The 27,026-nt window shown below is 39.5% G+C and overlaps 2 protein-coding genes across 3 annotated transcripts in view; both read right to left on the reverse strand.

Moving 5' to 3' along the window:
- LOC132106012 (uncharacterized) overlaps positions 1-8,458 on the reverse strand; it is a 31,029-nt gene extending 22,571 nt beyond the window's left edge. Inside the window, exons 1-8 of the mRNA XM_059511595.1 lie at positions 8,277-8,458; positions 6,893-7,165; positions 5,905-5,998; positions 2,547-2,609; positions 2,290-2,480; positions 1,838-2,193; positions 1,201-1,802; positions 694-861 (exon numbers count right to left, since the gene is read on the reverse strand). Of these exons, the coding sequence (XP_059367578.1) occupies positions 694-861; positions 1,201-1,802; positions 1,838-2,193; positions 2,290-2,480; positions 2,547-2,609; positions 5,905-5,998; positions 6,893-7,165; positions 8,277-8,387 (1,858 nt within the window). The 5' untranslated portion in view covers positions 8,388-8,458. The remainder of the gene's footprint in view (positions 1-693; positions 862-1,200; positions 1,803-1,837; positions 2,194-2,289; positions 2,481-2,546; positions 2,610-5,904; positions 5,999-6,892; positions 7,166-8,276) is intronic.
- A 13,627-nt stretch (positions 8,459-22,085) lies between these two features.
- Positions 22,086-27,026, reverse strand: part of LOC132106078 (gastrula zinc finger protein XlCGF57.1-like) — a 35,242-nt gene continuing 30,301 nt past the window's right edge. Inside the window, exons 9-10 of one of the 2 annotated variants that reach the window (XR_009424024.1) lie at positions 24,003-24,237; positions 22,086-22,182 (exon numbers count right to left, since the gene is read on the reverse strand). Coding sequence is in view for 1 of the 2 variants with exons in the window: in XM_059511704.1 (XP_059367687.1) it covers positions 24,113-24,237 (125 nt within the window). In the remaining variant the exon portion in view is untranslated. Of the gene's footprint in view, positions 22,183-23,893; positions 24,238-27,026 lie in introns of those variants that run through there. The other variant, XM_059511704.1, reaches the window with a different exon arrangement.

A 27,026-nucleotide genomic window follows, 5' to 3' on the forward strand; every position in this document is an offset into this window, starting at 1 on the left:
GGTTTTCGGATCACCAGTAGTTCTTTCTGACAGTTCAATTCAATATACCGGTTGAAGAAAACAGTTCACCGGTTCTTTTGCGCTCGACGTAATGGCGTCATTGGCGATGACTGCAAGCCTTCGGTTTACCCACGCTCATAACATTAGCACAGAATCAGTTCAGAATCAATCACCAAAAGAATCAGTTCGGTTCAGACGCTCTGTGTGTCGGTTTGCTTCACGCTGAATCACACAAGCGCAGTATCATCAGCTCTTCGGTTCTCGAATCGGACACGTCTGACAGAAACAGTTCTTGACTCGTGAACGAGTCAGTCTGTTTTTCGTTTTCTGGCTCGGCTCGGTGTTCATCTTCAGTTCTCTCTTCACATCAGTTCAGTCAGTGTACTGTTTGAGTAAATGAATTACTCCGGGATTTTGGTTTGTTTTAACTCAGAGGGAGTGTCAGCCACATTAAACAAGTTAATCATTTGTGGATTAATGCGTATTGGAGACGCGAACCGTTTAAAACGATTCAGTTTGACTTCGGAACGGTGGAGGTCTGCTTTCATTCTGTGTCTACGTAGGGCCTGTTGTAGCTGGTGGTGGGCGAAGTCCCAGACCCTCTCGCTCTCTCGGAACCAGTAGTTGACAGCTGGTACGTCCGAGGGTTCCCCTGACCAGGGAAATAGAGGCGGTTGGTAGCCAAGTACGCACTACAGTGGTGTGAGTCCGGTGGATGGCTAGCGCAGGGATTTTGTGTATACTCGGCCCATTCCAGGAACTGGTTCCAAGAGTCCTGGTGGCCATGACAGAAGGTACGGAGGAAGTGACCGATCTCTTGGATCTTCCTCTCCGTCTGCCCGTTCCACTGCGGATGGTACCCTGATCATAGGCTGACAGCCACACCTAGGAATGAGAAGAAGGCCTTTCAGAGTCGCGAGATGAACTGAGGTCTTCTGTCTGACACAATGTTCTCTTTTAGCAGCGAGAGGGTTTCATTGACCCCCGGGTGGCCAGTGCCTAGTGAGGTGTGAGCAGAGTGGATGAGTGGAGTGCACCGTGTCCTGTTGATGTACTGTAAGCCTGATGGGCAACCCGGTGGAGCATTGGTGGAGGTATCGGTGGAGGGTATGGTTTCCGTGGACCAGGAGATCGGGCTGACAATGAGCTTTTTGGGAAGTATCGTGTCAGGTTCTTCAGGGCTTTCCCCGGGTGACTAACAACGAGACTCCAAGTTCTTATGGTCTGTCAGAACGGATTTCTTGCTCCCTCCAGCCAATGCCTGGAGTTCGCAGATGCCGATGTCATAATTGGCCTCCGCCGGGTTGAGCTTACGGGAGAAGAAGGCACATGGGTGGAGTCTGCTGGGGTTCCCCTGCTGCTGTGAAAGCACCTCTCCAACTCCTGTGGTGGAGGCATTGACTTCCACAATGAAGGGCCTGTTGGTGTCGGGATGGACCAGGAGTGGAGCGGTAGTGAAGGCTTCTTTAAGGTTGTTGAATGCTTCCGTGGCTGCAGGGGTCCAGGACAAAGACTTGGGCTTATTCCGGAGGAGGCTTGTAAGGGGACTGGTAATGGAGCTGTAGTCTTGGATGAAGTGGTGGTAGAAGTTGGAGAAGCCGAGGAATCGTTGGAGTTGTTGGTGATGGTAGAGGGTGTTGGCCAGTTCCTGATGGCATCCAGCATCCCCCCGTTCATCCGGATGCCAAGGAACTGCATAGATCCTTCCTTTTGGCACTGGCGCACCTGGAAGCAGATCAATGGCGCAGTCCCATGGCCAGTGTGGAGGCAGCTTGGAGGCTCTCTCAGGGCAGAAGAAGTTACTGAAGGGGTGTAACACGAGGGTATATCCACGGACCATTTCTCCATTGGGCTTTCAATGGATGTGGCGCAGACAGAAAGCTGTTCAGGAAGCGGAGAGGATGGGACAGGAAACTCGGACAGGCAGTCCTGGAAACAGCTGTTGCCCCACTTCAGGACTTCGCCTGATCTCCAGGAGATGACTGGGTGGTGCTGCTCTAACCACGGGCGCCCAAGGATCACGTCAGTGGTGGATTCCTCCAGAACCAGCAGATGAATCTTCTCCATGTGTAGTATGCCGATTTGCAATAGAAGTGGGCTGACACTATGGCAAACCTGTCTCTTGCTTAGCAGTCTTCCGGTTATTGAGTGGATTTGATAGGCGGACGGTGTCGCCGTGGTTGTGAGGTTAAGCTGACATCAGAGGGAGCCAGAGATGAAGTTGCCGGCTGACCCAGAATTGAGGATTGCATTGAGTGGAATGGAAACATCAGCAGCAGTAAGTGTTACAACAGTGGTGAGTGGCTTCATCTGATTCATCTGACGAGGAGGGCGTATGGGGCACATGGAGAGAATATGCCTCGGGGATCCACAGTATAAACACAGATTCTGTGTCAGCCGTCTCTGCCGTTCAGTCACTGTCATTCGAGTAGTGTCCAGTTGCATGGGTTCGTGGGCTGGTTCTGGAGTGCTGATGGATTCTGGTCAGCAGAGGGCGAAGCTGTGCTGAGGCTGGCCCTGGTGCTCTTCGAGACACGAATGTATACGAGTGGCGAAGCGGATGGAGAGCTGGATGAAGCGTTCAAGCCTGATGGTATCCTCGTATGCAGCTAGATGCAACCACACTTGTGGAGCCAATCCCTGACGATAGGTGGTTGTGAGGGCTTGTTCGTTCCACCCACTTATGGCCGTGAGAGTCCTGAACTTAAGAGCATAATAATTAACAGACATCTTGCCTTGTTTTAAATTATATAGCTTCTAATATATATATATATATATATATATATATATATATATATATATATATATATATATATATATATAAATTATATAGCTTCAGATGATATCTCAGATCATTATTTAGTTTTGTGCAAACTTCATATAGCCAAAATTGTAAATTCTACTTTTTAAGTTATCTTCCTGATGTATCCAAATTCCTTAGCATATCCAAAACCTCAGAACAACTTGATGATGTAACAGAAACTATGGACTCTTTTCCAGCATCTTAAATACAGTTGCTCCTTTACGCTTAAGGAAGGTTAAGGAAACCAGTATGACACCATGGTATAATGAGCATACTCGCACCCTAAAGAGAGCAGCCCGAAAAATTGAGCGCAACTGGAGGAAAACAAAACTAGAGGTATTTCGTATTGCTTGGCGGAAAAGTAACCTATCCTACAGAAAAGCATTAAAAACTGCTAGAACCGATTACTTTTCTTCTCTTTTAGAAGAAAACAAACATAACCCCAGGTATTTATTCAATACAGTGGCTAAATTAACGAAAAATAAAGCCTCAACAAGTGTTGACATTTCCCAACACCACAGCAGTAATGACTTTATGAACTACTTCACTTCTAAAATCGATACTATTAGAGATAGACAGTGCACTATAGACCCCCTGAGGAACAGTTCCACTCATTCTCTACTATAGGAGAGGAAGAATTGTATAAACTTGTTAAATCATCTAAACCAACAACATGTATGTTAGACCCTATTAGAGCTGCAACTAACGATTATTTTTTCTGTTGACTAATCTAACGATTATTTTTTCAATTAATCGACTACTGTAACAATTATTATTATTACAATAAATAATTAATCTAATTTTCTTTTTCTGATTAGCTAATGAATCCTTTGGATAACTTTACAAAAAAATATAAGTACAACTTCTAATATAATATTTCAACCTTTATTCATTTTCAACCAATGTGGTTGATGTTTTTACAGTATACAAAAATAAAGAGGCAAAGAAAATTATTTTACTATGGTAAATATGAGTTTACGATAGCGCTTATAATTAGCTTATAATATAAACGTCATGAAATGTTCTTTAGCATCACAAACCAAAAAATGTAGTCAGGGTTCTGCTATGGTTTAGCATGGTTTCCAGAGATCTGGAGCTGATTCGGGGCAGCTCGGTGGTCTGTGACTTGTCTCTCGGCACGCTGTCTTTTAAGGGGCCGTTCACATATCGCGTCTTTTTGCGCTCTCAAGTTCGTTATTTCCAATGTTGGTGTGCGGTATGCGCGCTCGTAATTGAAGCGACGCGGTCGCGACGTGCACGCAAAAACAGGCGCGTCCGTAACGCATTGAGTTAAAAACATCTCACCTTTTCAGAATGCCGCAAGCGCACAGCAGGTCATGTGACAAGAACTAACCAATCAGTTTCATCCTGTCCCGTAACAACGTTGAAAGCTCAGCTAAGATGAAGGCACTGCTGATCATAGCTGTATATGGATTGCCATTTTGAAATAAATTTAGTAGCAGAGCTACTGCAAGCAATTTTTAGTGCTGCAAATCCATTTATCCTTTGCTGAAATTTCCGCATCTTCATGAAGAGAGCACGTCATGGTTGCTTAGCAACGGCAGACATCCCAGGGGTGCAACTGCCCGAGCGCTTTGGGAAGAAGGAGAAAGCGTCGGGACTAGCGTTTTCCACGCGTTTTTAGGCGCGATATGTGAACAACCCCTAACGCGTGTTCGAAACCCGCGCCAATACAGACTTACTTTATTTTTTATTTTATCTTTACTTCAGCCGCTATGGGTGATCATATCAATAACTTGTAATCTTTACAAGCATATCAGAATCATGCAATGAGCAAGTCTGCGTTTATTAGACACTTAATATCACATCAGTTTCTAATTTTAGAATCGCCAAATCTGATGCGGTCGTTCCATCACATCTGCAGCAGAGACCTGAACCAGGAAGTTGGTCACCAACCGTAACCGTAACCCCCGGAGAGCGCCAGGACCTTTTCCTCTGAGGTGCTCGTGCATCGCAGTTGTGCTGCCGTGGTACACCATATCGGTTTTTCAAAGGGAACAAATGCCCATTTTATTTGGTCTCTGTTTGAAGTATTCCCATACTTTTGATAACAATGGTCTCTGTTTTTGTGATAGAATGCAACTTCCTCCATTCCCAACTTCTCTCTATTAGTTTTATTGGATCTTAGTGCTGCGTTTGACACAATTGACCACAACATTCTTTTGCATAGACTTGAACCATTACAACCATTACGTCAATCGCAAAAGAACCGGTGAACCGTTTTCTTCAACCGGTTTATTGAATCAAAATGTCCAAAAGAACTACTGGTGATCCCGGAAACCGATGAGTCAATATTTTGTTCATTATCTGGCTCGGCTTGGTGTTCATCTTCAGTTCTCTCTTCACAGCAGTTCAGTCAGTGTACTGTTTGAGTAAATGAATTACTCCGGGATATTGGTTTGTTTGAACTCAGAGGGAGTGTCAGCCACATTAAAAAAGTTAACAGCTTAAGTCATTTGTGGATTAATGCGTATTGGAGACGCGAACCGTTTAAAACGATTTCAATTTGGTGAACTGGTTCAAAAAGATCCGGTTACATCGAATGATTCGTTCGTGAACAGGATATCACAAACTGCTTTGTTTTGAACTCTCTCACAACAGACACGGAAGAGAATTCAATGATGAATAAAGTTGTATTTTTTGCTATTTTTGGACCAAAATGTATTTTCGATGCTTCAAAATATTCTAACTGACCCTCTGATGTCACATGGACTACTTTGATGATGTTTTTCTTACCTTTCTGGACATGGACAGTAAAAGTAAACTGTGTTCCAAAGATAAACAGAGGTCTCACGGGTTGGGAACGACATGAGGGTGAGTTATTTATAACATAATTATGATTTTTCGAAGAACTAACCCTTTAATTCCCTAATCAGCCATGTGGATTATACTTATTGAGACTGACTTTAATTGATAACCAATAGTTTGTATTCACTGAATTTGTGAGATCAGTTAAGACAGACCAGGGAATGAATTCAACAATTTGATTTAAAAAAGTGTACCATTTTTTGGTTTGGTTTGGTTTGACTGTTGTATACATGAAATGCATAAAACAGAAAAACATTCATTTTTTGCCATACCTGCAGTATTATCTATTTTCCCATCAGGTCTGGTCAGGTTAGAGTATGGAAAAAGATTCCCTAGTTCTATCCAGTTGCTGTGACTGTAGAAATCCTGTAGAGTCAAGGAAGATAGACACACATAACACACACATAAATCTGGCTCAGAAATAACCTCAAATTTTAATTATAATTTAATTCCATTATTGTGTTTAATATGAAGTGTCTAATAGACATTATAAAAAATATCTTTAGAATTTTCTTGTAAATTTTTGAGTGAACTATACCTTTAATAATTAATATTAATTTTATTTTCATTATTTATATTAATGAGATGATACTGTTTGCTTTAATGACAAAAACCTTATGAATGCCTTGAAACAGATCATCTGAAAAATGTCTTGAGATGTGGTAACAGTAGTATAAGCGTAATAATTGACTCTGTTACATTTAATTATTAGAAAATAATGTACACCTGAGGTGTTACTCCACTTTGTGTCATGGCCTAATAACCACCCCGGGTGTGCATTATTTTCTAATAATTCAACACCCCATCATCAATTATTCCTTACATATATAGCTAAATTAGGGCTGTCGATTTAATGTTTTATTTTAATTAATTAGTTATGAAAAATATCATATTGAAATTCTTTCACTGTTTCAGAGGTCATCCCCTTATCTAAAATGGTCTACCCCTTTTATCAATTGATTCTTATTGACTCGGTTGATTGGGCTCTGTTGCTTTCTTCCGTCATCTTGGTTTTTTATTTTTTTTTTTATGTTTTGTTTCATTTATAAATAATTTCTTGATTACAATTAAATTGAAATTCTGCACATAAACACTTAAGATGTTTTGAGGTGCAGGATTAAAAGATTTGAATAATAATAATAATGAATTAGATTGTTGCATTATTGTTTAAGTTCTGTGATAAATGTGTACTGATACAAAAGTAAAGGTTCGTACTTTGTAATTTGTACAAAAGTAAAAAGGTTCTTTCTAATGACACACCTGTATAGTATGCATAATCTCACCCAACCGCTCTCTTGCCATTTCGTAGTTCTTCTCATTTGCAGCATTTTTAACAGCTGTGACACCATATTTGATAAGGTTCTGGCCCTTCTCAAAACTCTCATTATCAAAGTGGTATTCTGCATCCAACATGTGATGCTTATCAATCCCGGCATTACTATCACAAACTGTATTAATGGCTTGTTGGAAACCTTTAGCTGATGTAGGAGATGAGCAAGCTTCTGTCAGAGACTCAACTGTCAGTACGCTTGGCTGAAACAGAAAATAATCTGTATTATATATTAGTAAACTTCCATTAAAATAACAGACAGTGTATGCAGACTGAATTGTGTCATGAACTTGCAAATGCAAGGAAGTTTGTAAATAAAACATTCTGTTTAGTAATTTCTAGCACAACCAGTGTGGGGCAGGTTACTTATAAAATTGTAGCCTGTTACTAATTATTGGTTACATTAAGAAAATTATAGCTAGTAATACATTTTAGGCCCCGAATATACATGGAATGAAAGCTTGATTTTTATTTATTTATTTTTTTATGATAATAAAAACACAATATTAAATTTATTATTAAATAATTAAATAATCTATATGTATCATCTTATTACTTCCTACTTCAGAGAATTGCCATAATACATAACTCATATTATTGCTCTTTTGTTGGTTTGATTGCTTCTTTTGTCTCCATTTTTAAGTTGCTTTGGATAAAAGTGTCTGCTAAATGCATAAATGTAAATGTACTAGATTAACTTTGCCTGCCATTGACAAGTTATCTTGTAATTTAGAAGACAACGCTTCTCCGCTATTAATACGTTTTTATATTTTACATTTTCACTGTAATACACTTGAGCATGCGATTGCACATCTTTAGAATGGGTACAAAACCTCCCGAATAAAGACACACTTCAACCAGATGGAGGAACAGGTGATCACTTACGTAAACAGATGCATATTATAAATAATGCGATCATTAGCAATTGACAGCATATAAATTAAAACTGCATAATGTTACAGAGTAAAATGTTGATCCAGAAAGTGATATATGTCTGTGCAAGCTTTGAGGATGTTGATGGAAGAGATTTACTGGATTTATGCTTTGATAATCGTACTAAATATTATACAGATTAAGTTTTTTATAAAGATGTGATTTTCTCACCTTTTTATACATTTTTATAAAATTTGTTTAAAAATAAAAGCTTTGATCTTAATTTTGGTGTATTGCATATTCAAATATTCATACAGCAAAAAATACTGGAGTCCATCAAAATCGCTGACGGTGGCTGGCGTCAGAGTTAAATGCACTAAAATTTTACTGAATAATACTTAGACACGCGTCAACAAAATAATGATTCCTTTCAATGCTCACCTGGACAAAATCTCTTCCTTGTTGAAGTGCCTGAGTCTTACAGACTTCTGCTGTTGTTTGTAAAATTGCTTTTTGTGTTATTTCTTGGTGGGTAATGGATCTAGTTAGCATAAACTTGAAAGCCAGAGTTCCTACTTTACTTTGCAGAATGAAAAAAAGGATGATAACTGTATGGAGTGAGATTTGCGTCATCATGGCTCAATCTGAAAAAGAAAAAGGAAAATAAATAAAACATACAAAAAATGCATAACTACAATCTTAAATGCAAACAAAATTAATATCATGAAATGTCTATTATACCTTACAGCAGCCTGAAGTAGATTCTGTGCTGTCTGCTAGGAATGGTAGGATCATAAATTGTCATCATATCTGGGTTGCTCCACCTCTTTGTTTCACCATCAAACAAGGGGATATATTGTATGAGGAAATGAGGGAAAATATGAAGGTCTTTTTAGATAAAATCTTTACTGGAAAATGTTTCTTCACAATAGGTCAAGTAATGTAATTTCAAGTATATAGAGACTCCAATCAATCTCTCTTGATATTTCATAGTTCTTCTCTTGAACAGGCTTTAACATCTTTGAAACCTTTTATGACAAAATCCTGAACCTTCAAAAAAAAAAAACTCGCCATCAAAGTGGTATTCTGTATGCTTTAAGTGATTTCAACTCGAAGAGTCTAGTTTGCCAACATTATAGTAGAAACATATGCAAAAGAATATGAATATCAATAATTGTATAATTCAGTAAGTCAAGAGCCAAACAAACAATGTACTGTAATTCAACCGGTTCAACAGAAAAACCAGTAAAACCAGTTCCTTTCATCCAAAGAGAAAGTTAAAGTTTTAAAGTTTAAGTTTTACTGAACGTGAAAATAGAGACACCATAGTCCACTGTTTACTGGGAGCCAGAGCGCCTGACATCTTGGCAAATTTAAAAGTGCTGGCTAATGCTAAACGTAAATTCAGTGAGATTGTTTTTCATGCTGACGCTAATTATGTTCGATTTCGCCAGTCGGAGATCACTAAAAATAACATTAAAGAGGTCATATGTCATTGCTAAAAAGAACATCATTTTGTGTATTTGGTGTAATGAAATGCATTTATGCAGTTTAAGGTAAAAAAAACACATTATTCTCCACATAATGTACATTATTGTTTCTCCTCTATGCCCCGCCTTTCTGAAACATCTCTATTTTTACAAAGCTCATCATTCTGAAAAGTGAGGTGTGCTCTGATTGGCCAGCTAGACAGCTGCTGGTACTCCATAAAATGTGCTGCACACATCTGAATATTTGGGTTAAACTGTTCTGAAACAGTGTTGTAAATACAACTTAAGCACTGATTTCAAGTGTGTCCTCTTTTGGAAGGCCAAACAAAGTAGTTTCGCTTTCAGAACAAAACACACAGCGTCTCCACAACATTGTGGTGGCGGCAACTGAGAGAATCAAAGTTACACCTTCTTTCTTTGCGTGCACATTTGGGAGGTGTTATGCAAATCTTCCCACAGAGTGATGTAGATATGTGGGGGCATGTTAGAATGAGCAATTTTAGGAGGGGGTGGTTGTCTCCTAACTTTAATAAATAATATCTCATTGGATTTGAGACTTTAGTCTTTGCAACTTTGCAGATCTTCTTCAAGCACCAAGAGCTTGTAACACTCCAAAATAAGGGAAAACCCTGCTTACCATGGTGATGAGATACACAGCAGACTGTCATCACTCAATGGCTGGATGTCTAAGTGGTGCCCGCAGAATAACATAGGTTTCATAGACAATTGAACGAGTTTTTGGGGCAGACCTGGCCTGTTGAAAAGAGATGCTCTTCATCCCTCCTGGGGTGGTGCAGCTCTTCTCTCTCATGTCACAGAAGTCAGTTAACCCTCTGAGGTCTAAGGGTATTTTTGGGGCCTGGAGAAGTTTTGTCATGCCCTGACATTTGTGCTTTTTTCAGTTTGTTATACACATTTAAATGGCTAAAGTCTAGTCTCACTGTGATCAGCACAAACTGGGCTATAATAATATGTGAAATGCATGTATGTAAATGATTGTGTTTTTGAGAAAAAAAATATTATGCGTGGTTAGTAAAAAACTAAAAAATGTTAAATCACTTGAATAAGGCCATAAAACACATACAGAACATTGGTTTTCAGGGATATCCGGAGAAAATGACTCATAATGCGTATACGTGTTAATCGACTCGAAGGGGTTCATTCACAACACATAGAAACTCTTTCACATAGAGGCTGTTCACAGAGTGCTGTATCCAAGCATGTTAACAGAAAGTTGAGTGGAACGAAACAGTGTGGAAGAAAGAGATGCACACCCAACCGAGAGAACCGCAGCCTTATGAGGATTGTCAAGCAAACTAGATAACATTATCCAGAGAAACTTAATGATAAATCCCCTGTGATGCTTGTACTGGCAACTGTATACAGGTCACAAGGGCACCATACAGACTTTATTAAAGAGTTTGCTGATTTTCTGAGTTAGCGCTGGCTGCAGATAAAGTTTTAATTGTTGATGATATTAAAATTCATGTTGATAATGAAAAAGATGCATTGGGATCGGCATTTATAGACATTCTGAACTCTATTGGGGTTAGAAATCACGTGTCAGAACGTTGTCATTGTTGTAATCAAACTCTAGATTTAGAATCAGAATCAGAAGAGCTTTATTACCAAGTATAGGTGCTTCTCAATAAATTAGATTGTCAAGGAAAAGTTCATTTATTTCAGTAATTCAACTCGAATTGTGAAACTCATGTATTAAATACATTCAATGTACACAGACAAGTCTTTGGTTTTTAATTGTGATGATTTTGGCTTACATTTAACAAAAACCCACCAATTCACGATCTCAACAAATTAGAATATGATGACATGCTAATCAACAACCCCTGCAAAGTTTTCCTGAGCCTTCAAAATGGTCTCTGTCAATCATTGACACCCTTGACAAGCAGGGTAAGTCAAAAACATTCATTACCAAAGAAGCTGGCTGTTCACAGAGTACTGTATCCAAGCATGTTAACAGAAAGTTGAGTGGAACAAAAGAGTGTGGAAGAAAAGGATGCACAACTAACCAAGAGAACTGCAGCCTGAATTTAAGTGAACTTCACAAGGAATGGACTGAGGCTGGGGTCAAGGCATAAAGAGCCACGACACACAGACGTGTCAAGGAATTTGGCAACAGTTGTCGTATTTCTCTTGTTAAACCAGTCCTGTACCAAGGACAACGTCAGAGGCATCTTACCTGCGCTAAGGAGAAGAAGAACTGGACTGTTGCCCAGTGATCCAAAGTCCTTTTTTCAGATTAGATTAGATTAGATGCAACTTAATTGCCATTCCACATGTGGGAACAAGGCAATAAAATACAGATAATATCGAGTTTTGTATTAAATTTGGAAACCAAGGTCCTGGAGTCTGGAGGAAGGGTGGAGAAAACTCATAGCCCAAGTTGCCAGTTAGGTCCAGTTAAGTTTCCACAGTCTGATGATTTGGGGTGCAATGTCATCTGTTGGTGTTGGTCCATTGTGTTTTTTGGAAACCAAAGTCACTGCAACCATTTACCAAGAAATCTTGGAGCACTTCATGTTTCCTTCTGCTGACCAGCTTTTTGAAGATGCTGATTTCGTTTCCAGCAGGATTTGGCACCTGCTCACACTGCCAAAAGAGTCTGAGTCCATTTGCTCCATTTCAGTTTCATTTACATCCGAATGATGAACTGGAAATATATTATCTGGTATGTTTTGCTTAACCCCTTATGTGTCACCCCCCTCCCCCATTTTAAGCATGGAGACACAAATGACGTACCCAAAATGAAAAGGTTGCTGCTTATGAGTATTTCTGACTAGATACATAATTGACACATTCACAAAGCTGACAAGTCAAAGTTTACTGTTCAGGAACCAGAATTAACCAGACTGTTATGATAATATATATATATATATATATATATATATATATATATATGCAAATCTACTGTATTTCATTGCTGGGTTTTCCAACAATGTCTGATTCCTATACTGCTTATCTATTGTGGATAAATTTCCTGGACTGTGTATTTTCTAATCCACTCATTCTTCTGATTGTTCCCCATATGTCGAACGGGACCTTTAAAGAATAATGACACAATTGTACAGAGCCCATCTGATGTGGCACAGGCCCTTATTCATTACTTCATTGATTCAGTGAATAAAATAGCCCAAAGTTTCAAATTACTACAATCAACAATAGTGACAAAGCCCTGGACACAGATGCTAATCCTCAACTCTTAGAAACTTTGGATTGGGAAAGAACGTCACTTCACTTCCTGTTTGTTGTTGGCGGCTGTACTGCGTTTGAGCTCCGTTACTATATTCTTTTCATTGACTATTTTTAACTCAAAAAATCAATTTTATACATCATCGTTTCCGTTTATATAACGTGTGAATATATCCTCTATTGTATTCTACAACAAAAACAATCAGAGCGCCTCGCTATCACTAGTTTTATTTTGATCTCCCGGGTCCGCTATTAGCTTTTAGCCCGTTAGCATCAGCGGCGTGGTTGCAGCTTACTGCGCTTACATTGCTAATACTCTATTCACACACATTACCACTGCTGTACTCACTGTTACTTGCTTTAATGGCGGATGAATGTCTCCACTCTGTGCAGCTCGAGCTCGAGGCCGTGGGAAAGCAGATTCGCGACCTGGAGGTGAGGCAGGCCCAGCTGAGAGAGCGGAGAGCCGCGCTGGAATCATCCCGGGCTGACGCTCACAAGTCCGGGGTAAGTATACCGCGTGCTGCTAACAGTCCCACCACGTCTACTCCGTGTGTTTCTCTGCACAGGCCCGGTGCACCCAGGACGCGATCTTCCCAGATGTCCTTCACTGCGACGCCGGGACACCACGGACCCTGGGTGCATCCACAGCGGAGGACGCGAGCCGGGTCCGGGGCGACGACTTCTCCCCCTCCTGCCTTCGACATCTCCATCCGGAACCGCTTCGCTCCCCTCCGCGAGACAGGACGCGACGCTGTGATCATCGGAGACTCCATCGTCCGACACGTAAGTGCTACGTTAGCCGAAGGTTAGGTGCACACTCATTGTTTGCCTGGTGCTCGTGTTCTCGATGTTTCTGCGCAGATACCCGCGATCCTGAAGGCCGACGAGAGCCCCAGAGCGGTCGTGCTTCACGCCGGGGTTAACGACACCACGCTGCGGCAGACGGAGACGCTGAAGAGGGACTTCAGCAGCCTGATCGAGACGGTTCGCAGCACGACGCCCGCGGCGACGATCGTCGTGTCAGGACCACTGCCCACGTATCGACGAGGACACGAAAGGTTCTTTGGAGTCAAGCAAAATGTCACCGGGCCCACTCATCGTTTTAATCATACACTAGATCTAATTATATCCCATGGAATTGATCTTACTGCTATAGATATTGTACCCCAAAGTGATGATATTACAGACCATTTCCTTGTATCGTGCATGCTGCGTATAACTGATATTAACTATATGTCTCAACGTTACCGTCTGGGCAGAACTATTGTTCCAGCCACCAAAGACAGATTCGCAAATAACCTGCCTGATCTATCTCAACTGCTATTTGTACCCAAAAATACACATGAACTAGATGTAATTACTGACAACATGGGCACTATTTTCTCTAATACATTAGAAGCTGTTGCCCCCATCAAATTGAAAAAGGTTAGAGAAAAACGTACTGTGCCATTGTATAACAGTAATACTCACTCTCTCAAGAAAGTAACTCGTAGTCTTGAACGCAAATGGAGAAAAACTAACTTGGAAGTTTTTAGAATTGCATGGAAAAACAGTATGTCCAGCTATAGACAGGCTCTAAAAACTGCTAGGGCAGAGCATATACACAAACTCATAGCAAATAACCAAAACAATCCAAGGTTTTTATTTAGCACAGTGGCTAAATTAACAAATTACCAGACGCCACCTCATTCAAATATTCCACCAACGTTAAATAGTAATGACTTTATGAATTTCTTCACTGATAAAATAGATAACATTAGAAATACAATAGCGAATGTAGATTCTACAGCGTCTAACACTTCAGTTTCATTCATCGCACCCTAAGATAAACTGCAGTGCTTTACAAATATAGGACAGGAAGAGCTAAATAAACTTATCACTGTATCTAAACCAACAACATGTTTATTAGATCCTGTACCCACTAAATTACTAAAAGAGCTGTTACCTGTAGCCGAAGAACCGCTTCTCAATATCATTAACTCGTCGTTATCTTTAGGTCACGTCCCAAAACCATTCAAGCTGGCGGTTATCAAGCCTCTTATTAAGAAACCAAAACTAGATCCTAGTGTACTGGCAAATTATAGGCCTATTTCAAATCTTCCATTTATGTCTAAAATTTTAGAAAAAGTTGTGTCTGCTCAATTGAGCACCTTCCTGCATAAAAATGATCTGTATGAAGAATTTCACCATAGCACAGAAACTGCACTTGTTAAAATTAAAAATGACCTGCTTCTTGCGTCAGATCAAGGCTGCATCTCATTTCTAGTCTTACTTGATCTTAGTGCTGCGTTCGACACCATAGATCATGACATACTCATAGATCGATTACAAAACTATACAGGTATTCAAGGGCAGGCTCTAAGATGGTTTAGATCCTACCTGTCCGATCGCTACCATTTTGTTTACTTAAATGGGGTGTCATCTCATTTATCATCAGTAAAATATGGAGTGCCACAAGGATCCGTCCTAGGTCCCCTTCTATTTTCAATATACATGTTGCCCCTTGGTAATATTATTAGAAAATATGGAATTAGTTTCCAATGTTATGCTGATGATACTCAGCTATATATCTCAACGAGACCAGATGAAACTTCCCAATTATCTAAGCTAACAGAGTGTGTTAAAAATGTAAAAGATTGGATGACAAATAATTTTCTCCAATTAAATTCGGATAAGACAGAGATATTAATTATTGGACCAAAAAACACCACACAGAATCTTGTAGATTACAATCTGCAACTAGACGGATGTACTGTTACTTCCTCTACAGTCAGAAATCTGGGTGTTATATTAGACAGCAATTTGTCTTTTGAAAATCATATTTCCCATGTTACAAAAACTGCATTCTTCCATCTTAGAAACATTGCCAAGCTACGAAACATGTTATCTGTTTCTGATGCAGAAAAGCTAGTTCATGCTTTCATGACCTCTAGACTGGACTATTGTAATGCACTTCTAGGTGGTTGTCCTGCTTCGTCAATAAACAAGCTACAGGTCGTCCAAAATGCAGCGGCTAGAGTCCTTACCAGGTCAAGAAAATATGATCATATTACCCCAATTTTACAGTCTCTGCACTGGCTACCTATTAAGTTCCGTATCAGTTACAAATTATCATTACTTACCTATAAGGCCCTAAATGGTTTAGCTCCTGCGTACCTAACTAGCCTTCTACCACGCTACAACCCATCACGCTCCCTAAGGTCACAAAACGCTGGACTTTTGGTAGTTCCTAGGATAGCAAAGTCTACTAAAGGAGGTAGAGCTTTTTCACATTTGGCTCCCAAACTCTGGAATAGCCTTCCTGATAATGTTCGGGGTTCAGACACACTCTCTCTGTTTAAATCTAGATTAAAAACGCATCTCTTTCGCCAAGCATACGAATAATGTATCTCTTAAATTGTGAGTGTAGTTGCATCTGCATTTTTATTTTTTAGCTTGGGTTAAACTAATTTTACTTCAGTTTCAGCAGCTATGCTAATGATGTCTCTATTTTGTTTCTATGTTTTGCCACGGAACTAGGATTTACACAAGCTCCAGTCTGGATCCAGAACACCTGAGAAGAGATGATGCTGACCCTCAGAGGACCCCAGATGATGCTAACCTTAAATCAACAAACAGAACTAACAATTATTGCTACATGTGTGACTGCATCCTATAATTACTATTAATTAATAATATTGATAGTTCATCATCTAGCTGACTACGTCTTGTATTATTATTATTATTTTTATTTTTCTAAAATCTTGTCAAACGTGCACAAACTACTAGCTACTACTAAATATTGTAGAAACATAATTTTCTGTAAAGTTGCTTTGTAACGATTTGTATTGTAAAAAGCTCTATACAAATAAACTTGAATTAAGACCAGTAACAAAGTCAGAGGTTGAAAGAGTAGTTTTGTCTGTAAAGTACACAATGATTGTATAATTCAGTAAGTCAAGAGCCAAACAAACAATGTACTGTAATTCAACCGGTTCAACAGAAAAACCAGTAAAACCAGTTCCTTTCATCCAAAGAGAAAGTTTTTTTTTTTTGGTAATGTTATTCACATTTTATATGAGGTATAAGGAAATGAGGGGAAATGTGAGGATGTTTAGACAAACCACTGTCCTGCAGTTTCATAATTTTCTTTAGGGCAGCAGCTTTATCAACTTTACGGAACGTGAAAATAGAGACACCATAGTCCACTGTTTACTGGGAGCCAGAGCGCCTGACATCTTGGCAAATTTAAAAGTGCTGGCTAATGCTAAACGTAAATTCAGTGAGATTGTTTTCTGACATCCTGACCTGCTGCCCCTGCACTAAAGTTACACTTACATCTCATGTCACAAGAAAATCACCAATCATTTAACATGTTAATCATAGGGCCCTATAAAATCCGTTTAACTTTTTTTTTCAAATTCCCTTTTATCCATTTAAATTGTTCTGGATTACATTTTTTTCTGTTTTTATTTTTGTCAACTCCTTTTTAATAGTTAAATTTAATTGTATTAATCAAAAAGCATGTCTAGCATTTTCTTAAAATAGCTTTATAAATTTTTTTTATGAAGCAGTCCATGCTGCTTCAGCACCACATACGTAATGCACACGGACAGCATACACACGGATTATGTGTGAAACAGGCGTAAGATATTCTACAATTCGACCCCTAACCCAGAGTGCTCCATCATCTGCATAGTGACTTACCTATATTTCCACTTACCTGATCAAAAATGTAATTTATCATAATATTGAACAGTATGGGGCTGCATACACTACCTTGTGGGCTACCATTTTCCACTATATGCCTACTTGAATACTCTGTACCAACCTTAACTTCTATTGTTCTTCTGTCCAGGAAATCTAATACCCAACCAAATAATTTACCTTTTATTCCTAATTTGACAAATTTTATAAGAAGTCCATCCTTCCACAGCATATCATGTTTTTTTGACATCAAGGAACACAGCAATTACACTTTCTTTTTAGTTTTTATTAGTTTGTGCTTTCCTAACTTCTGCTTCGAAGCACAAAACAGAATCAGTTGTTCCCCTACCCTTACGAAATCCAGACTGAAATGCTGAAAAGAGACCCTTACTTTCCATATAGTAACTTAACCTATCTGTTACCATCCTTTTCATGACTTTCCCTAATTGTGATGTTAACGCTAAAGGTCTATAACTTCATGGGTCTAAAGCAGTGGTTCCCAAACTTTTCCATTCCACGACCCACCTAGACAAGTGTAATATATTTCACGACCCACCAAAATATTAAAAAAAAAAAAAAAACAACGAGTGAAATTACTTTAAACCTAATCTTACTTAAAATTTTTATGACAGAAATTAAGTATTTAAGAAAAATAACCATTTTATTTTAGAGTACAACTGAAAATTTCACTACAAATTTACAAGTTTTAATTTTTGTTTACTGGCGTTAAAATATGTAGTGTCCATAAAAACGTGAAGCAGGCTCACTCCAGTGAAGTGTGATCTGCGCTGCTGTGTTTTGTTGCATTCATGATCCTTCCGTGTGTGTCGGCGAGAACGGAGCACAATCCAACACTTTTTTAGAAAAGCATAAGAAGCAAAGCAGAACTATCTAAAACAGTTTGGAGATTAAAATAATTGTGAAATAGGTAAAAAAAGACCGATTGAACCTTTTAATGACATTGCTATGAGACCTTCAAAACAGCAACGCACACGGACTTAATTGCAATTTGAAAATCACACTAAGGATATTGCAGTTCATTATTAATGTTGGTGGGCTATATCGTTGTGATGAGTGGGTTCCCAGTTCCCGCCTCCTTCTTCCTGTGATTGTGAAGATTTTAATGTTTTACACTGGTGCCGAAGCCAGGGAGGAAGGAGGGGCGCGCTGCCGAAGATCCTTCGCCGCTGGGGTGAATCCGCAGTGCCATCGAGCAGGGCGAAGGAGTCTGCCGCCGAGGGTGCTCGATGTGGTGGGCTGGAGTGAGTTGCCGGGGGGGGGGGGGGGGGGCGAACTCACTCCAGCCCACCGCCTCGATGACTCCTTCGTGGAAAGAGGTGGGAACCGGCGGACAATCAAACAAAGTTTTAATAACCAAATAAACACAAAACAGCGCGACAGCCCCTCTCGGATGACTGCCGTGCACAAATAAAAAACAAACACAAAATAAAACCCAGGCCTGGTCCTCTCTCGTCCTTCACTGTCATCGCTCCTCTTTTGTATCTTTCCGATCTCCTCCGTGGTTCTTGAGACCGGTGAGTGTTGCTCATTTCCCAATCACTCCACCGGCCTAGCTCTGTTCCCATGGCACTAGGCCCCGCCCCACTCGTCACATTCGTGCAGCCCTAGACTGAACTGTGTTAGTGTCTGTGTGTCATTGAAACGCAAAATTAGCTGCAGCCAAGTGACTTTGTGCGACCCACCTTGTTCCATTCCGTGACCCACGAGTGGGTCGCGACCCACAGTTTGAAAACCCCTGGTCTAAAGCATTCTTACCAGGTTTGAGTATTGGGACTATCACTGCCTGTTTCTATTCAAGTGGGATTCTACCTGCGTTCCTTATCATATTGATCAGCCTTAATACTACCTCCAGTGATGCATCTCTCATATGCCCTAGCATGCTATAACATATAGCATCTTTCCCTGGTGTTGTTTGTCGTGCATTTAGGATAGCCCTTTTTAATTCAAACATGGTAAAATGCAGGTCCATATCTCCTCCTGGTGCAAATCTACTGTATTTCATTCCAGGGTTTTCCAACAATGTCTGATTCCTATACTGCTTATCTATTGTGGATACATTTCCTGAATTGTGGATTTTCTAATCCACTCATTCTTCTGATTGTTACCCATATGTCTGAAAACTGAGTTTCACTTCCAATTTTATTGCAATACTGTCTCCAATACATGCTTTTGACTGACCCAATCGTTTTCCTAACTACTGCTTGTGCCCTTTTGTAGTTAATTAAAGTTTCCAGTGTGTGATGAGCTTTAAGCTGCCTAAATACTTTATTTCTTCTTTTAACTGCTACTTTACAGCTCTCATCCCACCATGGCACGCTTTCCCCCATTTATTTCCTGTACTTTTAGGAATGGTTTCTTCTGCGGTTCGTATAATTGTCCCAACTACTACACTATTCATTTCCTCCACATCTGTTATATTTCTACTCAGTATTTCCACACACTTAATCTCACTAATTTCTTGAAATGTCTGCCAGTCAGCTTTATCGAATTCCCACCTTGGTATTTTCACTTCCCCATCCTGGTGTACCTCTATGCCAATCCTAGTTATTATTGGATAGTGATCACTACCCACTGTTGACCTACCTTTCACTTCCCATGCACTTATTCCTGCAATTTCAATTGACACTAGTGTTAGAACAATAGCACTTTCTGTATTACTTGAACTATTATACCGTGTGCCCTTTCCATCATTAAATGTCCCGTTCTTCGTGATCCCATGTTTTAAACTTTAGTTAGTGTGTAATGTTGTTGTTAAAGTATAAATAATATCTGTTAAATTCTAAAGCTCAAAGTTCAATGCCAAGCGAGATATTTTATTTAACAGAATTTGACTACATCGAACGACCAGTTTGGACTACATCCCTCTAGTTCCTGGAGTAATGACGTCACTAAAACAGTTTTTTTGACTAACCTCCGCCCACAGGAATACACAAAAAAGGGGAAGTGGTCTAGTTGTGCTCCAACGGAGAAGAGGAAAAGCTGCGTTTGTGTTTGTCGCCATGTCGTCGAAACGCTGTTATTTTCATCTCGGAGTCCAATCATCTTTGTCTGGGCTTCCCAGGGACGCTGTACTTGGAGATTAATTGTTACAATTTATGTTTAACTCGGTTCTCGAAAACTATAAAGAATTGGAACTCTTCCTCCTTCTCCGTCGGAGCGCAACAAGACCACGCCCCTTTTTTGTGTATTCAAGTGGGCGGAGGTTAGTTTTAGTGACGTCATTACTGCAGGAACTAGAGGGCTGTAGTCCAAACGGGTCGTTTATTGTAGGCGCATTCTGTTAAATAAAATATCTCGCTTGGCATTGAACTTTGAGCTTTAGAATTTTACAGAAATTATTTATACTCTAACAACAGGAGGAAATTGAATCCTCTGTAGAGCGGTTTGGATTGTATACAAACTGGAACAGATCGAGTCTGTTGGGGAGACTTAGCCCTCAAAGCACATCGTCATGATTGGAGTCAATGCTGTGTAATGGTAGTCGTTTAGACAGGACACAGGTAATTTCTTTGGTACCAGTATGATTGTTGTGAATGTGGGGATGACTGTCTGGCTCTGCGAGGTGTTAAAGATATCTGTTAAGACATGTGTCAGCTGTTCAGCACAGTCTCTCAGTACACAGCCAAGTATGTCGACAGGACCCACAGCCTTGCATGGGTTAATCCTAGATAGGGTCTTCCTTGTGTCGGTTGGAGACAGACAGAGCACCTGGTCATTGGGAGGTGTGGGCAGTTTTTGTGCATTCTGCGTTTCAAATGGTGAACAAAAGTGGTTGAGGTCGTCCGGGAGAGATGTGTTATCATCACAGACCTGTGGCGGGGGCTTGTGGTCTGTGATGGTGTGAATGGCTTGTCACAGGCTCTGTGTGTCTCTGCTGTCTGTGAAGTGATTGTTGATTTTCTGAGCATATGACCATTTGGCATTTTGGAGGCCACAGGACAGATTGGTTCTTGCTGTTTTATCTCCTGATCTGAATACTACATCTCTGGTCTTTAGCAGCGCACAAACCTCTGCTGTCATCCACGGCTTTTGGTTTGCATGTGTGGTCATGGTCTTGGTGAAAGTCATCATCAATGCACTTTTTGATATATGTACTCACATTTTCAGTGTACTCCTGCTGATCTGTGAGGTTGTTGTAGGGGGCTGCCTCTTTAAACATGTTCCAGTCTGTGCACTGAAAGCAGTTTGTCGAGTTTCCGAAGTGGTCCGTATGCTGGAATTAGCATAATAGAGATGTGATCCGATTACCCGAGGTGTGGGCAGGGTACAGACTTGTACGCATTTTTTTCTGTTGCATAAACAAAGTCCAGTGTGTTTTTCCCCTTGTTGCAAAGTTCACATGTTGGTAGATCTTTCCGTCTGTTTGCATGGTTGAAGTCACCAGCTATTATGAAAAACCATCAGGGTTATTTGTTTGTTATTCACTGATTGAGCTATACAGCTTACTAAGCGCATATTTCACATTAACACATGGGGGAATGTAGACTACAACAATAACAATGGCTGTAAACTCCTGTGGCAGATAGAATGGTCAACACTTCACAAACATAAACTCCACCAGCAATGAACAGTGTTTTGTCACTACCACAACATTGATACACCATTCTTTGTTGATGTACACACTTGAGAAGCCACTCTCGAGAGTCTTAACAGGTAGCCAGCAAGTCCCTGCAGCTGAGGAGCTAAGTCTGAAATGTAGTCATTAAGTCATATTTCAGTGTAAACAAACAACAATCTCTTGTATATATATACACTGGGGGACACTCTCATTGGGACATTTCAGCACACTGGGAATTTTGCACTGTTTTAGGGTATGGTGCAATGGACTGTATGCTTTTAACAACCTTTATAGTATTGTTTGTAAAATCTCATGTGAATATTGTAAATACATAGTTCTTATTGAAACGTAGCTCTCTTTTATGTCATTCTCTAAACACCTACAAAATCTCGGGCTTATGTCATACAGTGAGAGGTCCAAAGATTGATGTTGTCACATTTTTGCAACCAACAACAATTATCTGAGAGAGTCAGAAGTTCAGCATGATCATCACACAGTGTGTTTGCTGCTCACGCCACATCTACTGACAGGCCAATAATAAAGCAACATGAAATCAACGCGACATGGCGCCAAAACATACAACTGCTTGCCTCAACCCAGATAGCTAAATTAGTCTGTCCCACTAGTGTGCTCCTGGGTCCTCACCCAGATCTGGCCCATATACCATGCTCTTAGAAAGATGAGTGTGGCCCAGATTTGGCCCAGAGATCATTATTAAATCAATGGCTGTGGCCCAGATGTGGCCCACTCTGAGTAGACTGAGAAACTGGAGTGTGTGGCGTATACATGCTATCTTACTCTAATAAAGACAATGAAGCTGTTTAAATGAACGATTGTAATTTGTTCACATATTTTTATTATAAAAACACAAACAGTTTAATTATAAAGCAGTTTAAATGAACAATTCAAATTTTTTCACATATTTTTTCAAAGAAAGACCAACAATTTAATTATTTTATTTTGAAGTTGAGCTATCAATAGGAAATAATACAACTGCATTACAATTGCACTGGAAATGAACTTTGAAAGAATGCATCACAACACTGTAATGATCAGCCAAGTAGGTTTGGAGACAAGATTTAGAATGGGCTCATATGTTACTGTGGGAGATCTGTAGGTGTTAAACTGACCGTATACATGGAGCTTGCTTCAAAACTTCCTCATAAACATGAGCAGGACTTTATGTGCACTAAATATAGTAATCAGCAAGGCACAGTATTATACACTGTTTAATATTACATCAAACTATCATAAATAAAGAAGCCCAAGTGGCCTGTTATGTGAAGTGCAGGCGGGCGAAATGGTGAAGTGAACGGACCATTTTTGATAATTATGCAGCATTATGAAAGTGTCTTGTGCATATCAAGCCTGCATTTATTTGATCAGAAATACAGAAGAAAAATAATGTTTTTCTATTCTAATATACTTTAAAATGTAATTTATTTCTGTGATGCTCCGCTGTATTTCCAGCATCATTCCTCCAGTCTTCAGCGTCACATGATCTTCAGAAATCATGAAAATATGTTGATTTATTATCAAAGCTGGAAAGAGTTGTTCTGCATAATGTTTTTTATTTTGGGGTTCATTGATAAGTGAAAACTTAAAAAGGACGGCACTTATTCAAAAAAAGAGATGTTTTCTAACAATATAAATCTTTACCATCACTGTTTCTATCAATTTAACAAATCCTTGCTGAATAAAAACTACTTTCTTAAATAAATAATACAATTCTGACCTCAAGTTTTGAACGGTAGTGTAAACAGTTACATAAAGTTATATTTTAAATAAACGCTGTTGTTTTTTTACTTATTTATCAAATAATCACAGGTGAAAAATATCCCAGGTTGCCAACATTGTTAATAAATCAGCATTGTATAAAAATGTATTTTAAAGCATATCAAAATTTTGATCAAATAAGTGCAGGCTTGATGACCATAAGTGACTTCTTGCAAAAACATAAAATAGCAGTATATTCAAAATGTTGACCTATATATTGTTGTCTCACCTTTGCATCATGGACGATCACTTCTCTTGGACTCTATACACTGGGGGTCATTTCAGCACACTAGGACTCTTGGTGCAATGGACTGTATGCTTTTAACTGCCTTCATTGTGATGTTTTAAAGTCTCACGTGAACATTGTAAATACATGATACTTATTGAAACGTATCTCTTTTTTTTATGTCATTCTCTTAACACCTACAGATCTCCCACAGTAAAATCTGACCCTATCTTAAATCTGGTCACCCATCCTACCTGGCTGATCATTACAACATAAGCTAACAGCTCAAATCAAATTAGCATGTAGACTAGTCCTTTTGGCGCCTCTTCCTTCCTCCATCCCGGTCTGAGGCCAGGTGCAGCCACCTTTTCATCACGTTTTCAATTTCACTGTTGGTTGCCGTCGATGAAAAGACATTCTTCCGGACAGCATCTAATGAACACAAGTATAAAAATGAAGGACATTAACTATAGAAACAACAAGAATTGAAAAAAAAGAGAAATGACACATACAACTGACTTCAGCACCTTAGATGAAAAGGTTTTACTGACACACTAAATCTCTCCAAATCTCAGCAAATTAGGATTAAACAACTCCACAAACAGCGTTATCAGCTTCACACGTTTCTAACCACACTGACTTTATTCCTGTCAGACATCTACAGAAATTCTTAGGAATGGCCACTTCCCATATATTGAGAAATGTGACTATATTTACTGTTGGATTAACATGTATTCACACAAGTTATGTTTCTGCTGCACAAAGTATTTGAGTTTTGTTTATGAGGAAAACTGTCTTGGTATTATTAGAGAGGTGCATGTTGGTCAAACACAAATTAGTTAAGGCAATTGGTTTCTACACACTGTAAACAAATATTACCTTGGTTTAACTCAAATACTTTGTGTAGTAAACAATAACTTCACTGAGTGAAAGTAACTCACGTGAATAAACATGGTTACAACAAAACACAGTAAATCCATTTGGATTCATTTGTTTTCTTTACCAAGAAAGTGGAAAGGTGAAAACCACTATTTTCTGTTTCAAACTTTGACAAAGGTCTTTATTTTATAATAACAAATTCAAATCCATTTTGTTCTTTAAAGGTTTATTATAACATTTTATATTTTTCCACCCAAAATGCAATAAATCCATGATACTTTTTTTTCTAAAAATGCAATAAATCGATTGAATCAATATGAAAGTTATTTTTCATATTGAAAAAGATGAAAAAGCACAACATAGTAAGTTCCACATCTGACAGCCTCTGGACTTGGTCAATGCTAATATTAGATACAGGGACTGGACTAAAAATACATTCATCAGTCATCGCTTCCTACATTAATTCAACGGGTCATCTTGTTAATGCTATAAATTAATTACAGCAATAAAAGAAAATGTCATCATAATAATGAATATCACGTTAAACCACAGAAATTCCGAACTGATATTCCCCTTACATTCAACTTCCAAAAGTGCATTCATCTTTGCCATGTTACATTCATTTAGTTGACTAGTGCTATGTGCTGTCTTAACAAAAACATAAATGGCATTAATAAAAACACTAAAACTGACAAGCTACGCAATATCATGTTCATAGTCAGTAATCTACGTCTCTGTATATTAAATGTCGATCCATCTGAAAGCACGTGATGGAGATTTTCCAGTTACTATTAATCACAGAACCGGCTTTACTGACGAGATGTGCATGACGATCACATGAGATTTATTGTACAGCCAGTTTGTTGATCAAAAAGTATAGTTGAGGAAAACTACGGTTTACAATGTGTGGAATGGTGCGCTGTGATTGGTTGTTACGGTTTACAATGTGTGGAATGGTGCGCTGTGATTGGTTGTTACGGTTTACAATGTGTGGAATGGTGTGCTGTGATTGGTTGTTACGGTGATTGGTTGTTACGGTTTACAATGTGTGGAATGGTGCGCTGTGATTGGTTGTTACGGTTTACAATGTGTGGAATGGTGCGCTGTGATTGGTTGTTACGGTTTACAATGTGTGGAATGGTGCGCTGTGATTGGCTTTTACGGTTTACAATGTGTGGAATGGTGTGCTGTGATTGGTTGTTACGGTTTACAATGTGTGGAAGGGTGTGCTGTGATTGGTTGTTACGGTTTACAATGTGTGGAATGGTGTGCTGTGATTGGTTGTTACGGTTTACAATGTGTGGAATGGTGCGCTGTGATTGGCTGTTACAGTTTAAAATGTGTGGAATGGTGTGCTGTGATTGGTTGTTACGGTGATTGGTTGTTACGGTTTACAATGTGTGTATGGTGCGCTGTGATTGGTTGTTACGGTTTACAATGTGTGGAATGGTGCGCTGTGATTGGTTGTTACGGTTTACAATGTGTGGAATGGTGCGCTGTGATTGGTTGTTACGGTTTACAAAGTGTGGAATGGTGCGCTGTGATTGGTTGTTACGGTTTACAATGTGTGGAATGGTGCGCTGTGATTGGTTGTTACAGTTTACAATGTGTGGATTGGTGTAGTGTGATTGGTTACGGTTTACAATGTGTGGATTGGTGCACTGTGATTGGCTGTTACGGTTTACAATGTGTGGAATGGTGTGCTGTGATTGGTTGTTATGGTTTACAATGTGTGGAATGGTGTGCTGTGATTTGTTGTTACGGTTTACAATGTGTGGAATGGTGCGCTGTGATTGGCTGTTACAGTTTACAATGTGTGGAATGGTGTGCTGTGATTTGTTGTTGCGGTTTACAATGTGTGGAATGGTGCGCTGTGATTGGCTGTTACAGTTTACAATGTGTGGAATGGTGTGCTGTGATTGGTTGTTACGGTTTACAATGTGTGTATGGTGCGCTGTGATTTGTTGTTACGGTTTACAATGTGTGGATTGGTGCGCTGTGATTGGTTGTTACGGTTTACAATGTGTGGAATGGTGTGCTGTGATTGGTTGTTACGGTTTACAATGTGTGGAATGGTGCGCTGTGATTGGCTGTTACAGTTTAAAATGTGTGGAATGGTGTGCTGTGATTGGTTGTTACGGTGATTGGTTGTTACGGTTTACAATGTGTGTATGGTGCGCTGTGATTGGTTGTTACGGTTTACAATGTGTGGAATGGTGCGCTGTGATTGGTTGTTACGGTTTACAATGTGTGGAATGGTGCGCTGTGATTGGTTGTTACGGTTTACAAAGTGTGGAATGGTACGCTGTGATTGGTTGTTACGGTTTACAATGTGTGGAATG

Source organism: Carassius carassius, chromosome 26 (assembly GCF_963082965.1).
Source record: "Carassius carassius chromosome 26, fCarCar2.1, whole genome shotgun sequence".
Taxonomy (NCBI): domain Eukaryota; kingdom Metazoa; phylum Chordata; class Actinopteri; order Cypriniformes; family Cyprinidae; genus Carassius; species Carassius carassius.